The sequence below is a fragment of the Oreochromis aureus genome, linkage group 19 (assembly GCF_013358895.1).
Source record: "Oreochromis aureus strain Israel breed Guangdong linkage group 19, ZZ_aureus, whole genome shotgun sequence".
NCBI lineage: Eukaryota > Metazoa > Chordata > Actinopteri > Cichliformes > Cichlidae > Oreochromis > Oreochromis aureus.
The window spans coordinates 12,244,663-12,261,605 of record NC_052960.1 but is presented as its reverse complement, the minus strand read 5'-3'; the positions used below and the strand labels follow the sequence as shown (position 1 = coordinate 12,261,605).

General features: G+C 40.9%; 1 protein-coding gene across 1 annotated transcript in view; it reads right to left on the bottom strand.

Annotated features, from left to right (window-relative positions):
• Positions 1-14,362, bottom strand: part of plekhh1 (pleckstrin homology domain containing, family H (with MyTH4 domain) member 1) — a 35,212-nt gene extending 20,850 nt beyond the window's left edge. Inside the window, exons 1-2 of the mRNA XM_031727077.2 lie at positions 14,014-14,362; positions 9,704-9,875 (exon numbers count right to left, since the gene is read on the bottom strand). Coding sequence (XP_031582937.1) covers positions 9,704-9,847 — 144 coding nt within the window. The 5' untranslated portion in view covers positions 9,848-9,875; positions 14,014-14,362. The remainder of the gene's footprint in view (positions 1-9,703; positions 9,876-14,013) is intronic.
• Between the last annotated feature and the right edge of the window lie 2,581 nt (positions 14,363-16,943).

Here is a 16,943-nt window from a genome sequence, read left to right as displayed (position 1 = left end):
AAGGTTGACTTCTTGCCCTCTGTGAAAAGTTATGTTTAATTTAAAGAATAAAGACCATCTACAGGTGCTATTAACACAGATCATATAGGCCTTGTTATACAGATGTAACTCCAAGCTACAAGTTTGCCTGGTATACAAGCAAACACCTGCAAGAGTGTGCAAGAGTAACACACTTAGTCCTTAATAATCACTACTACTACTGGAAAGACATTCAAAAGATTAATGTAGTGAGACATTTTTAACAGAGCAGCTATAATAGGAAAGTATTTTAATAGATGGGACATTTCAGAATTAGTAACAGGATAGTGAAAGTGGCAGAGAAAGTAAAATAAAGGGTAATGAGGATTCAACAAAGTCCGAGGAGCCTAATAATAAATTACACTTTGAGCAAAAGGACATAGGCATACTGCAGTCATAGCAGAGAGGCCCTCAGAGGAGGCTGAACATCTTTCACTCTACTACTTCTGGTCAAAGACAAGTGTGATGGAATAATGCTAGGGTGTGTGCACAAGCTTGTGTCACCTTTTGTGCAAGCATGCATACTCATGCTTTCAAAGGCAAACACTGTCCATCCTGCAAGTATGCACACATCTGCAAGGACTGTCTCTCTCAAACACACACACATAGAGAGAAGTGTTTGCACAGAATACACAGGACACCTTTTCCTATGAGGTCAGTGACCCTGCTGAAAGGAGAACAAACATACTAATGGATTCACTCTGCTTGAGAGATGCATTTGAATTCCTCTCGAAATTTTTGTTCCCCTTTTCTTTGTCTCTCTCAATCTTCCTTTATGCCTTCTCATCACCTCGACAAAGGCCCCCTGATTCCCAGAATCCAACATTCACAACATTTGAACACTTCCCCGCAGCCGGCTTAACACTCACTAAAGCCAGAGCACATCTGCAAGGGGAGACGTGGGTGGAGACTGATGGTTAGTGGTTGGATGACTGCTCACCTCAAGGTCAAAAGCCTTCATCATGAGTCAAGCTCAACCCGTACTGGTCTTTATTTAACAAAACGGAATCGGAAGAGGCTAAAAAGGACTTTAGGTAATGGCAAAGTACTGCAGAGGTCACAACTTCTCTGCCACACAGTTTTCACAGGTACAAAGAACCGTCAAAGGAACTCTACCTTGGGAAGTTCTGGGAAAATAACACTTTTCTAAAAGGATAGGAACTCTGGGAGTGCTGGGAGTGTTTAACATTTTTAACTGATCGAGTATTTGCAACATTTAATTTAGTTTTTGAAACATTGTTGCAGTTTATGCAGTTTGTCGATACTCCAACACAAGTTTCAGCAGAAAGCATGCAACACATGGACCAATGAAAAGGTTCCGATTATATTAATTATTTGCGCTTCTTCTTCCAGCTGGTCAGTTAAAGGGTTACTACAGTAGATCAGCTGCCTAAATCTCACACTATCCGTACATCCCCCTTCTGTCACACTAACCATCTAAATGCCCATACATTCATGGATCCTTATTTCCTTTCTTATTGTTTCCTCCAAATGTGTCTTCTCTCTCTTCTTTGTCTTCAGCCAACAGTAGGATGGTTTCCACCAAGCCCAAGCCGGCCAACAACACAAGAAGCTGTCATTATTAACCAATCTCATATGAAATTCTTATTGATCATCTGCATGTTTGATTTGCCAAAGATTTTATGCCAGATGCCCTTTCTCGAGCAACCCTCCCTATTTATCCAGGCTTAGGACCAGCATTAGGAGCACACTGTCTTGTGCCTGAAAAAAATGCCTCATCTTGTTTAGTGGACAGAAGGAGCTGGTTGTTTGATTGTGGGTCATGGGATTAAGGTAAAATCTAGCAAACACTCTTAATGTAAACCCTCCTGTGTGGTCTTTACAGAAAGTCATATTGTACACATAAGGCGCTAGAACTACAGTCATAAATTAGCTTGATCAAAGTAATATTGAGTGACAATGATAAATGAACAGGAATGCTTTTGAATACAGTTTTTAAACAGTCTGTGCTGTTGCAGCGATAAAAATAAACTGAGTGCTTGGATTGATTTGATTAGTCAGTCTATATAATCAAATGGCTAAGCTGATGGCAACAAACTGACCTTAAGCCTTGAGATATGGATACAGACAGTGTAATCTGGAACTGTTATTTAAGCTCTGGTTGTTTAGTTATGGAACAGTCCAGCTGAGGCCCGAGTTGCTTAACAGGAGTGACACAATTATATTAGCTATCCTGAATCGGTCAGCCCACAGTGCAACACATCACCTTCTGCTGCTGAGAATTCTTAAAATGGATAAGCTGGAAATTAAATTTTGCAGCCACTTCTCTAAAGTTATTCTTTAGAGAAAGAACTAGTAAACAGTTGATAAAATACACTGTTCCCAATCCTTCAAATCCACACTAATTTGACTAGCAAGTACTGCCTGAGTGGCCAAAGATATGCCCCCAGAAAAACACATCAATGAGCCACACTGTTGCAATGGGTAGTTTATTTGGAGTCAGGCCCACATACATGTCTTACTGCCATAAATACTCAATAGGATAGCCAATCCATGACTGAAAATAGTCTCCAACAAATGCACCTCCCATTTGTGTAACGTAAAACTTGAGAACCCAGCTGTTTAACTCTTTTTAAAGGATTTGCTGATAATAATGTTACCAGATTAATCCTTCAGTGTGTGTATCTCACACACTCGCAGGCAAAACCTTGTAGGTAATTTTGTTTTAGTTTTATATTGACTTTTGCAGGGTATTTTGTAGGGAGGCAGGGCACTGTCTGTCTTTCCGTCATGGGAATTCATGGGGGACTGATAACAGAGTGGTGGAGATAAAATGAAAGCAAGCAAGAGACAGCAGATCATCCATTTCCCAGGCAGATAACAGATATGTCACAACTAAAGATCTGTTTGCTTTTGCTGCCAAAGCCAAGTGACAGAAATCTGAGCCCACAGATTGTATTTCAAGCCAGCTGGCTTGATTATCTAAATCAGAGTTTCTCCTCCATCCCCAACCCACACTCGCCTCTACCAAAATCATTTTCATTCTGTTGCTTTAAAACATTTGCACTCATGTCAGTAAGATAGATCTATTGGGCTCAATAACTGCAAGATGCTCAGGTTCTGTGGGAGCAAAACAAACCCAAAACATCATCCCTCCACCACCGTGCTTGACAGTTAGTATGAGAGGTCTGTGCTGATAGGCTGTGTTTATGGTGCTGCACATTATGACCAAAGATCTCCATGGTCTTAGAGATGTACGGAGTAAGGATGCACTTCATTTTTCACAGGACTGGATAAAGCCCTGTGAAAATGTTTTTTTTTTTACATGACTGTATTCTTTCAGGATCCCAAAATCTCATAGTTGCAATTAATTTTCTTTTCTTTTATAATACTCATGGTTAACACTGATCACAAGGGCCACTACATTAAACATTAGAGAAAACTGTAAAAGATAAACCGTCTAAAAACGGGTTTCACAGTAAAATATTTGCCTACTGAGGCGTTCCACCTGCCTCCCAATGTTAAACATCAACTTTGCACAGTTGATAGCTAAACTCTCCCACTCAGTTATTAAATATTAAAACCGCTTTTTTTTTCCAAAACAAGTTAAAGAAATAAAATACTGAGAAATGATAATAATACACGCATACATACATAAGGTGAGCGTTAGGCACTGGTTGCCATTATGCATTTCCTTATGTTTAAATTAACTTTTTACAATGAAACATCCACGGACATGGGGAGAAGAGGTAATTTTATCAGCAAGACAGACGATAAAATGTCAGAAGGTTTCATAGGCTACAAAAAAGTTAAACAGCCTTTATATCAAGTCCAGACTTTTACAGTTAAACTATTAAAAGGGGGCTGATCCAAACAAGTCTCCTCATGAAAATAAATGTTTATGCACACCAGTGTGTACTTGGTGACCTCTCTGCAGCCCTCCTTGCTGACTGAGAACACTTGTCTAAGTCAGATAACAGCATTTTACTCCTGGGGCCATGTAAGGCTTATGGGAGAGATTAATTCAATTTGTCCAGCATCCAATTAGCCAAGTAATGAAAGGAAACCTAGAAGTGGGAAGGCCACCCAATTTAAAAATTCCTCTGAATGAGGTATGGCCAGGACTGCCTAATTAGATGTGAAACTCTAAACTTTCTGGATTTACCTCCTCAAAGCTCCAAATCCACCAACTCCCATTAAGGATTCTGATTCAACTTTTCATCTAAAAGTCACCTCTTGTGAAGGGTCCCTCTGACGTCTAAAGTTTTCTTTTCTGTACCGAGTTAAAAAGATATATTTGTTAAAAAATGCTGTTAATGGCAGGTCAGTTGTAACTAAATGTATTATTTTAGTCATTTCCGGGGAGGATTTTATTGCTTTGATCACTTCAGTCAGTGTGTTTAAATGAAGTTTGTTAGTTTTGTTCCCTTTAGATTACCGTTCATTTGGTAAACACATGTATGCCCTCCCTTCAAATTATTAACTTTGGTGGCTCCAAAAGCTGCATTTGCTATTTTAGAAACTCTTCAATTCTTATGGAGAAGTTTCTTTTTTTTAGGCTAACTGCCAACCACCATAGGTTACACTTTCCCAGTCTACAGTTAAAACTCAAACAAATTCCTAAATGCAGTAATCTTCCTGTTACACTCCTCGCATGGCAAATGGGGCATCTCCTTCCCTCTTTCTTTTCTCCTTCACTCTCCGTCAGCCTCTCGAGATAAATGCCATGTCACAGGCAACCGCGTCAATTTTTTTTTTCATGTTTTTCCATACCAAAGTGGGTCAATGCGTAAAACACTCCTAACTTGGCAAGAGAGGAGATGAAGAGCGTGAAGCAGTCTTTCCAAACAGCAATAACATGACGGAATGGTAGTCACTCAGCGCCCTCCCCCCTCAAGAAGGCTCAGAAAAAAAACACACTCAGCAGCACGGGACTCCACTTAAACCCAGCTCCGCACTGTGTGTTTGTGTTTGTCAGAGTTTACAGTGTGTGTATATGTTTATAACAGAGCGAGCGAAGGAGTAAGTGAGAGATTAATTAACCTTTTCACAGAAAAACGAATGTTTTAGCAGCATTGCCAAAAAGAACATTTAACAATGAATGTGTGGTTTTTATTGGACAGAAAATGAGAAAGAGAGTAATTAGTCACTTTTCAAAAGAATAAAAAAGTTTGAACTCTCCTGTTTTAGAAATGAGAAACAAACAGTGAGAATATACAGTATAGCTCCCTCACACATGCACTCCAGACCTGAGCTTTTCTAGTCATTACATGGCGCAGCTGCATGCATCTGACATTGAACTGATTTTACCCTTCCAGGCTCCAAGCACAAATTATGTCTGACCTTAAAGGTACAGTGTGTAATATCTCTGCTAGATGTCGGAGATTGGAGGTTACAGTCAACTTAATTCTGTTTTCTTACCCCTCCTAATTCAAGTGCAGAATCCTAACAGTAGGACAGCAAACTCTGGCCCCTGTTTATCTGTGACAAGTGGACTCTGTCAGTCTGCAGTTTACCTCAGCTGGTGTCCACTGTTATTTACTCTGGAGTAGATTGTAAACTTTATGAAAGGAGACGGTATACGAGTCAATGAGGCAACTTCTGTGAAACTGATGCGAGTTCTTGAGGATATCCTGAACTTTTTTATCGGTAATCTCTGCTATTTTTGGTACAACACCTTCTTTCGTCTGATTTCACCCAGCAAGAGCCAGTAACCTCTGTGAACTAGTTGCGGGTGGATTGATCCAAATATCGATTATATCGATACCAAGTCGGCATCGGTATCGGACCGATACTAGCCTGGTGAGATTGATTCTTTACTTTAATTTCCGCTCTTGTTTGCAATGCTGTGGTTTCAGGAAAGACGAAGAAGCCAGGTCGCCGGACTCGCCGCTGCTGTGTCAGCCCAGAGCAGGCACACTTTGCTCCCCCTCCCCCCTCTTGTGTTTAGCTGTTGCGCTGTCACCCTTACGTGACTTAGACGCTTTTGGGAGGGTTAAGTTGTTTACGTATTATTTATATTTTCACCAGTTGTTGTTTGTTGTTGTTGAGAATTTTTATTGTAATTTTTGTATTATAGTTTCTCAACAGTACTTGTTTGTTTTAATTTGTTTACTGGTTTGCATGCACTTTATTTAAGATTTTTCTTAAAAAAAAAAAAAAATTGATAATAAAGCATTTTCTATTTAATTATAAACTTTGTCCTAATTATGTCCTGGGTTTTAACTATTTAATAGCAAAAAAGGAAACATCACAAAAAACACTTAAGGTCATGAAAATTAATTGAGATTTAGCAATTCAATGACGCATCCACCTTATTTATTGAAAAGTATCGGTATCTGCGACACTGGCCCGTATTTACTTGGTATCGGATCGATACCAAAATATGCAGTATCGCACACCACTACTGTGAACCATTGCCCACCAATCAAGGAATACAGATTTTTCCCTAGCATGTCCAGTATTGAGGTTTTGCAGACATGTGACCACTAACCATGTGACATTAACTTGTGGGCAATCATACTGACAATGTAGGGTCAAGTAAATAAAATCACAGACACCCAGGCCTAGAGTCTAGTCTGCTAACCATGTGGCAACCACTAGTCGTGAGGGAAAAATGAATATTCTGACTGGTTTTGAGTAGCTATTAATAGTTCCTTGAGGCTGATAGCAGTAAGAGGGAAAATGATTCCTTAAGCACCAGCCTACAGACCAATCAGTGACCCCCTGGCAACTGTCTCTTCAGAAACTTTGTCACACTTTTTCAAGTTTTAATATCACTGAGTTACTAGGTAGTGAGTATTTGCAATGCGGTGAATAAGATGTGAAATTAAACCATGGCAGTCTGTATCAACTAAAGCAATCAGTCAGAGGTTTTTGGTTCAGCGCCTTCTTTACAGTTTTATCCGACAAGAGCCAGCAGCATCCAGGAAGTAGTGTCAATAGGTCGGGGAACACACCTTTTCCCGTAGCAGCCTGTGGTTGTATTACATCCAATATGGTGGACACAACTTTCAAATAACGTGCACAGTACTTGATAACAATACCCAGGAAAATACTTGATACCATGGGGAAAGAAATTAAGAGGTAGCTTTATAAAGAGCAAAACAATATAAACAATTACATCAGTAACAATATTGTTTTTAAGTTACTGTAGTTCATTTGCAATCTAACAGTAACATACAAGATGAACTCGGTTGCGCTCAATATTAATTTTATCTCTTTATAAGATTATTGGTGTAGCCATCCACAACAGTTACAGGGTTATGTCTGGACTGTAAACGTACTGATGACTGACCGACTGAACCACTCCACAAATCTGGAAGTGCAAATGATAAAGCAAGTGAACACTGTGGCAAATAAAAGTACCCGAGAGCTATTTAGAACTCAAAACCCGTCCATGTGTAAATCAGCTTAAAATGGTAGAAAGGTCAAAACACAAAAATTGATTTCTGCTGCTAAACTCATGCCTTCCTCTAATCCAAACATTTCCAGTTTTACCAACAAATCTTAAGCAGAAAACTGAATCTCCTGATGACAGCTGATTACTTTCCAAAGTGTCTGGTAGACAGGCTTTACAACAGCCACAATTTTACAAGCATTTGGCCAGCGATTGGCGGTTATTTCCCCAGCTTGAGGGGAAGCACCAGAAGTGAGTTAAACAGTAAATATTCCTTTTGGCTTAAACTGCAGCCAACCTCTGATGACACACAATGAGTGGACCGAGTGTTTACCAAATAAGCTGGGTACGCTCATCTGTCTTCCCTTGCACTCATAAACATACAGTCATCCACACCTGTATTTCTAACTGAGTCACGTGCTTTAATAGTTTCCTCATGCACAAAACACTTTAAACACACTGCCAGATCACAAGAAGAAGAAGGTGATGAAGCAATGTGATCTGAACAGTGTTTGTTCAGAACATCTAGCGGCATGTCTAATTTTGCAGATCAAAGTAGCATGATAAGTTTAAATCAAATTTCCATAATATTATGGTTCAATAAGCCAAAAGTAGTTCATACTAAACTATTCATGCCACATCACTGCTATATTAGGCTCAAACATGTGATAAAGCCTGTAGCTTAAGCCAAACAAAACACATACTGTAAATCCAGTTAGCTCATGAAGTTCTAGAATTTTTTTTAAAACTCAGTCCTTACAAAAGAAAATGGTTCTGAGGCTTGTAAACCAATAATTTATGACAAATTTACCACGTTTTTGTTTGACAGATTTCTTGGTAGCACAGTCAAGGAACCTATCTACCAACCTCCCACTCTACCACCTGAGCCACAGCTGTACACATGTTTAACCTTGTACAAAAATTAATAAGACAGGATTTGAGCTCCACTACATGACAGCTATAACTGTGTCACTTTGACTGAATAAGGATCAGATTATAAAGGCCCCATAAGAGCTTGACTGGTGTTGAAATGGGAATCATTCCTGTGTATTAAGAAATTTACACTTCTGTGTTAAATCAATCTTGTTTGTGCTTAGTAACTGCACACTCCTCTGAAACCTCAGTATAGTGCCATCTAGAACTATTGGCCTGTTCAGTCCTGTCAATTTCTCGTATGCATTTCTAGCCTACCTGTTTGCCACCATTTTTGAATTTATCAGTGATAGCATAACCACCTCAAGGGAAGGACTCATAGATGTCATCAAAATCAAGAAGGAGATTGCTAAAAACTTTCAGAATGGATATGTGGGGCAAATATGTTTTGATAATGCACCATGCATGACCATCAACGCTGGCAACAATGTAGCAATTTATGTAGGTCACATTTTAGACTCTACAGAGATTCACGTCTGAACTCTAAAATCAGTCTCGTGTTAACCACTACACCATGGAGCCACTTAGACTACGTCCACACTAGCGTTTTCAGTCGTTTTCACAGAGTTGTGCGTCCAGATTGAAACGGCCAAAAACGCTTACGTTCCAGTCCTGCACATGTGCAAAAGCGAGTGAGAATTAAAGAATTTGAAGAAAAGCTATCTGGAGGACGTACAAACTGATATTAATCTATTTTAGGGCTGTCACAATTGAGAACAATCAAAACAACTGCTGTATAATGCACTCCGCTATCTATCTTTGTATAATTGGTCAGATGACTGCATCACATGACTAAAATGGACAGGACAGCTCCGTTTTTGAAATGTATGCGTTTTCAAGAGCGTTTTCAAAACGCTGCGTTTTTCCTTGAAGAAAACGCCGTCTCAGTGTGGATGGGGGGCCAAAACCGAGAGAAAACGATGCGTTTTCAAACGAAAACGCATTAGTGTGGACGTAGCCTTAAACTTCTTTTGGCTGCTCCATAATTTGCATAGTCACCTCATTGAAGACACTTCCTAACACCACTCTTCCAGGGGTTTTGCATCTCTTCCCAGTCCCAAAACCATTCACATGCAAGTCAAATGTGTTAACCAATACACTATGGAGTACTAATTAAGCTCTGAATTATGCTTTTACCAAAATGAAATGAACAAATTAGCATTTGCACTAAATTCTAAAATAACATTACCATAGTTCTACGTTACTGTAGCATGACTCTGAACCTGTAAGAGTTGGAAAATTGTGCCAATAACTGTTAAACGTCCCAAATGTCAATACAGTTCTAGTGTCTTTTAAAGAGGGAGTAGTAAATGAGTGAATAAGAGAATGATTTGGGGATTTTGGGCAGAGTTTCTATGTGTAACTACTACCCATGATGCTTTTCACTCTCACCTTCTCTGCCAGCAGCTCTCGGATTTTCCCTGCCTGGAGCCGGAACCTCAGCAGCTGCATTTCAAGAGTGATACAGCGTTTCTGCCAATCCACACTGGCCGCTCCAGCGGCTCCTGCCCCGCTGCTCTCCAACACATCAGCCATGGCGAGAATTCAGGGCTCTTCCTCTGGACTGAAATACAGAAAACACAAATGTGCTTGTAAACTTTGGGCCTGCATGGTTTGACTTTAATAGTTATGAATGGGCTGCACAAACTTGAAAAACTGCAAATTTGATCAAAGACTGAAAATGACATCCCTGAGCAGGAGGTTAAAAAAAAATCATCCTGGAAAGGCATTTCCTTACGAGGCTCAGCTTCTGTTTTCATTTATAGCACAAAACCTTTGCTGACCACACTTCCCATGATTCACTGACGAAACGTGAGTAAGGCAAATACTAACGATGAATCCACAATGACACAAGTTTAATGAAAGCTTCCTCTTACTTTCTGTGTTGCTTTGTGACACAAAAAGAAACGCACATGCAAACACATGTGTTAGGCACATAAATAAACATTGTAGAGAGATCACCACAGGATTATTTTTTGCCTTTCCCATTCTTCCTTGGTCTCTGCACATGCCCACACACACTGAACAAAACCTCAGCAGGGAGACTCTTTGTCAGTGGGGGAGCCGGTTCATGTGTACTGGCTCTCAGGTCTGCCAGCCACAAAGCAGGTCAGTGCTCTGCTTTTTAGCCAAATTACCTACTAACCCAATCCCCTGCCCTCCCCCCTATGCAATCCCTTCTTAATTACAAGGAAGGAGCAAAACGGGATCCTGTGCAGCACAATAGTGTCTTTCTGCATGACAGTCCCATCACAGCTAAAGAGGAGGGGGCACCAGCTTGCTGCAGCAAAGAAAGGAGGAAAGAATGTGTGACAGTGAATGGACCGAGCTCTGAATGTGGGAAACTGGGGCGCTCAAGTTGTTTTTACCTGAGGACGATTGACTGGTGGCTTTTTTTCCCTCGACAAGATACTCATTTAAAAAGGTTAAAGGCCTGCTGTGTGAATTCAAAAGTGTGACTATCCCGAAATAAAAGTAGTTCTAATGATCAGCTTTGAGGTTGTGTGCCTAATGTGCAGGTTTGTGTGAACATTTGCACATCAAAATGAAAACAAATGAAGCTCAAGGAAGTTATAAAAGCAGAGTTTTCAGACAGAAAGACATCCAGTCTCAAAGTGCAGCCAGACACCGTCAGCAGAACAGCAGACGTTCAAAGTCCGGCAACTATAACTGCAACATGGCGCTCCCTACAATTAGCATGCTCGTAAATACAGGCCTAGAAAACAAATTACAGAAGTCATGCGAGTGGAGGTTTTACCAGCCAACCGCTGTACCCAGCCTGGACAGTCAAGGTCCATCTACCAAGAGTTCCCCTGTGTCTCTGTCTCTCTCTGGGGCAAACTGGAGGGTATGAGGGTCATGCAAAGCCAGACGCCATTGTGGGTAAGAGGTTGGATCCCTGGGCTTGAATAAGCCCTTCTGGGTCATACTGTGGAGAACAGGGAAAGACAAGGCCAGATGCTCCTCCAGGAGCTAAAACAGCTGGGTGTAAACAAGCCATTTGCTTGTTAAACACTCTCAGCACTGCTATGCTAATTCTCCCTGAACCAATTCTTTTAGTGCTCTTTGCTTGTTGGAGACATTAAAGGTTGTTAAAGCGAAGGGCAACCTGTGCCAGGAACCCAGTTGAATAATCAGCAAGTGTAAAGTTAAACTTGCTCAAGGTGAGGAGAGAAGGCAAATAAAGATTACAGAAATTGACAAACGCTTTCTGCTCACTTCCTCAGACTGCATGCGGATAAAAATCAACCCCACAACACCAGCTTGTCAAGAATTAGTTTCGTCTCAAGGTGTGTGGGAGCAATACAGCCCAATGTGAATTAAACTGGAGTCATTTTATCCTTTTCAAGTATAGCCCTCCATCATGGGATGGTTTACAGAAATGCAGAAGGCAATTTTCCACTGAGTCTAGTGTTAAATATGATCTGATAAATACTATTCTCTACTCAAGTATCTTCTCTTGTGCTGGAAACATTCAGGTGGTAGGGGTAGAAAAAAAAGAAAGTCAAGACAACAAAAACAAGCTTTCCAGGATCTGCACGGTAGATCCATGTTTGGTAACACTTGGGCCACCCAGAGCGGACTGTGTGGGGAGATGCATGCGAGGGATGTAGCGCAGAACGGCGAGTGCTCTCCTGGCAGCAGATAGATGTGAAGGCCCTGGGAGCTTCTCTACTTCCATCTAGCTGCAAGAACTTGCACACAGCCACAGCCAGAGCAAACACTGGGAAAGACGACTGGATGGAAACGCCACCGCAACGATCCCAGCAGGATAGTTTCTACGGCTGCCATTGGAGACGGCCGCTTCCCACTGACAGTTATACTGCAGTATTCCTCAAACTGAGTGAGATTTGATATTCAGTAAGGAGAGGTTTTATTCATAATCACAGATTGACATAAAGGAGTTTGTGTGGACAGCGTGTGAATGCACCTTTGCCATTCTGCGCACAAAAAAAAGAGTCTCCAGTCAGTCCTTTCGTTGACATGAACCTCTTTAATCACCACGTATTCAAACACACACTCCGCGGTCAGTCGTAACTCTTCAGCGCTTGCTTACCAGAGCACAGGCAGGCGCAGATGGAGATACACAGAGGACTAGATTGGAAACAGACACATGTGCGTGCACACCACTGACACACTGCTGAGCATGCAGCTGTGGTGATGTAAGTGATTAGGTGGTTCAGTCATATCATCCCCACCAGACATTTCAAATCCCCAATGTTGTTGTCTCCACAGAGGTCCAACTTGGCTTCCCTGCGTTTTGGCATGTCCCCCCACTTTGAAAAAGACTCCCATCAGACAGCACAGCAGCGTGTGCGTAAATCTGGGTCAGTCACAGCAGATTTGTGTCAGCGTGGCAGATCCCTCTGTGCATGAGAGCTGACACAGAAGAACTATCCGAGAGCACGAGGAGTCAAGTGTGGGTGTGTTAAATATTGCCTTATTGTCTCCTCGGTGGCCTCATGTGTTTAACAAAGGGGGACCACTTTTGACTCCCATCTGGTCAGGTAGGCCTCACACTTTTTATTTTTTTTAAGAATCAGTGCCTCACTATTTATTAACCTTTGACCCAATTCATGATAGAAACATAGAAAAACAACATCATTTGCTGTTGTTTTTATAGTTATATTCAAAGGGTAACTTTACAATTCTAAAATTACACATTTAAACCACTGCAGAGCCTTGTGGAAGTTTTTAGGCTATTTTTAAAATCTCAGCTACACCTCACCTTTATCCTCCCCAGTTATCTTATCGGTCTTGTCTTACTCACCTCTCCTCCAACACCTCTCACTTTCCACCCTCCTCCCTTCTTTCCTCCACATCCTCTCCTCCTCTTCCTAACCTTTGCCAGCAAGCAAACCTGCAGCTCTCTCCCAGCCCAGGTTAATGACAGGCCTCAGCAAACTGACCACACTCATTATCAGTCTCAGGCTTAAATACAGGCCCTGACATTCCTCTGCACTGAGGTGTAAACATCTACCTCTGCAACTCTTCTGTCCTGTGCACACACTTTTAAGTCCTGGCTTCTGCAGTTATCACTGCAGGGCATAGAAAGCCTTTGCTTTTGACATAAAATCCAAGAGTTATAGCAGGAGACACGCTTAAACACACTGTGTGGAACGGAATACATATACATATATATATATATATATCTTGGGTCTATATATCAGCCTGAGAATGTGTTAAATCACAGCAATAGCTCCTGCCAGAGAAGTCAGTTTGATCTGGAGCAGCAATGTGAGCCTTTATGATTTCCCCACATGTTAAAAAAGATGATGGGGTAAAAAAAAAGAAAAGCTGCGCACTTTACACTAAGGTCATGCAAACCCACTGCAACAAATGCTGTTTCCTTCTTACTTCACATGCAGGCATCGCAGTTTTAATATACGTATTTAGAGCTAACCCAGGGGCGAGACTTTATACGAAAAAAGGGCCACAAGGAGCAGGTGTGTGCACAGCTCAGCAGCACAGCATCAACCGTAAAGCGTAGGTCTGCAAAAAAAAAAGTTCACCGAGCCATCAGGCACCTCTCAAAATACACAGCTGCGTAAATCGGCGTCTTTTGTCCCCAGCAGCCTCCTGCACGCGACTTTATTCAGTTTTGCACGATCATAAAAATACGCGAGTGACTGAAGATATAAATGAAATAGATCACTTAATGTCATTTGCTTTTAAAATGGACCACTTTATGGCTACTTTACCTTGTGACTTCGTTGTTTATGCCCCCCTCTCAGTCGAGTCTCTCCTCTCACGGACACCTTCCCCGGCAACTCGTCGCAACTCGGCTCATAACGTCTCCGTCACCGCGTCGACTTCCACTCGCTTCTCTCATTCATTTCTTTGCTTTCATGTCTTGCGTCGGTCCGTCCCGGTGCCGTCCTTCGTTTTCTTTTGGAGCGCAGCGACTTCAGTGAAACTCACTCACAGCTCCATTCAACAGACTCATCCCATTTTCCTTTAAAGGGCCGAATGCAGGATCAAATTTCTCCAGGAGTCAGGCCCCCCTCTTGTGCGCAGGAGCTGCTCAGGATATTGCATTAAGGCAGACTTGGGTTTTCCCTTTAGGATGTAGACACAGAGCAGTGAATATTTCTTAGCTGAAGAAAAAAAAATCCCTATAGTCTATAAACCCGAGTTTATTTTGCAGAGGAGAGACGAAACATCTTCATGTTTTAAGGCCAAGGATGTTATAAAAATGGGGCTACAGGAGATGTCAGGTCACCACAATATTTTTTTTTTTAAATTTAGAATACATCATCAAAAAAAAATCTTAAGAAAATTTTACAGCAGTTTATTATATAGTTCTTTTAGATTTTCAGTCTGAACCATAGTGGTTGGTCTACTGCTGTTAAATTTCGAGCATTGGCAAAAAGCATGCCTGCCTTTTCTCCCTCAGAATTCTCTTACTTCAAAGAAAAGTTTGTTCTGTACTTGAACCACCATCCTTATCCATACCACGTAACCGAGAAGTATGGCAGCAAATACTACTGTGCAGTTTGTTGATGTTGGACCTGACCTGCCACAAGGTTCACTTTTGGGGCCTTTACTGTTTTTGTTACATCTGCACCCTCTTCAGTACATTTTGAACATTTTTAAGGACATTTCTTATCACTGGTATGTTGATGACATTCAGTTATATATCTCTGTTTAGTTACAAAATGTTTCTAAGCTACAGATCTTGCATAGTTGCTTAGACTCAACAAACAGTTGAATGGCTGACAACAATCCTTGTTTGTGCGCCTTTTTTGTCCAAGTTAATGAAAACTCTTCTGCTATATCTTCTATCAGGAAGACTGGTCACTTTGGATGTTAACGTTAAATCTCTGGTTCGTTTTAGCTTTCTTCACTTAAGAAATATTGCCAAGTTGAATTTCTTATGTCATGTTTGGCGTTGGAAATTTATCTTCATCACTTAATTTCATCACATTACATCACAAAACTTCCCTGGAACATCTGCAGAATGATCTGAATGCCGCTCCAAGACTTGTTGGTCACACCCTTGCTGACCCAGCTGCACTGGTTCCCCAGTAACTTCAGGGCCCACTTCAGGATTATGTTTTTAACTTTAAGAGCTCCAAATGGTCAAGCAGTGGCACACATCAGTGAACTTGAGGTCCTTGACCTCGTGTGTTCAGCAGCCGCTGGCTGCACAGCAAGAGCACAAAGCTGACAACTAAATGTGACAAACTCGTCTTTTCAAACTTGCTTTTTGGTAACTTTTTGTTCTGATATCCTTGCATTTTTGTTGTGAAGTACCTTTTACTTTTAAAATAACATTTTAAAAGCAGCTTGTATATTACCTCTGATATCAAGAATTTAAAGACCACCATGTGTGAGCACTAAAAAGTCCAAATTTGAGGTTTTAAGTAGCCTAATTACAGTTTGTATGTTTATTGGCAAAGCTTGCAGGCTGGGCTTTACTGGAATCAAAAGTTGTTAAACCAATGTGTGGTGCTTTGCCACTGTACTGAATAATTATCTAGGCAGTAAAAGAATTGTTAGGGGATCATTTGGGAGTAGCTGAAAACACACAAACGAAATACAAGTAGGCTCAGGTCTTGCATCCCCTTCAGAGTCCTGGTCTTATTTCCTTAAACCTCAGAAGGATTCCCTCAAATGTCAGAAGTAGTTCAGAGTCAAGCAGCTTTAATCAGCAGTGTAGTTTGAAAACAAATGGGGCCTAATCAGAAAGCCAGACTAGTGGCCCTGGTGGGAAGATCGGTTTCTACTCATGGACTTTGCATATCTCCATCTGGAACGTTTTATAGTGTCTCTCTGTCTGTCTGTGCATTTCAAAAGTTGCATGTTATACCCAAATTTTACATTTTACATTTACACAGCATCTGATACTAAGCACACAGCAGCAGTTCAGTTTCAAGTCTCTCAGTGTAATAACAAAACAGCAACAATAAAAAGATCTAATTAAAATATGGCCAAAAGTGGATCTGTGGCATATTTTATTTTAAAGTTGGTTTGTTAATGTAACAAGCATGCAGTGGTGTGACACACCCTGCTGCGTCCGCTGACTGAAGTAGTAAATACAGAGGGCATGCATGAAGACATATTCAGACAGAGACCGAGATTGTACACAAATAACCACAAAAATCTTCTCAGCTGATGATGTTGCAAAAAGTGGACAGAGATATGAGGCACAGTAACAACACGTGTTTATTTAGTTATTTTTAGTGAGCACCAACTTCATGTAGTAACTATTTCTAGCAGTTCAAAGTTAAGCTGATGTTGAAGGTAAAGTTGACTATTTGTTCACTAAAATATTGAAGAATACAGTGCGTAGATTTGACCTGATGGTGGGGCTGTTTTAAAGCGTAAATGATCTCCATTGTTATTACAACACTGTCATGGAGAGATCCATCAAAGAGATACAGCACTGTGCAAAAGTCTTGAGTCAACCCCTCACTTCTTTATCTTTTTATATGTGGTCATGGGCTATAGTTCTACATTTCTGAAGGTATTTCAAAGTCTTTCTTTGGACCTTGATTGCTCTTTATTCCTTTTCCTTCAGTCTGACCGTTTTCACAGGAATGATTCTTTGTTTGTTGGCACTTACCTATGAATCATTAAAGTATAAAAAGGCACTTAAATCACAGGATGAACCAGTGTTGTGTCTACA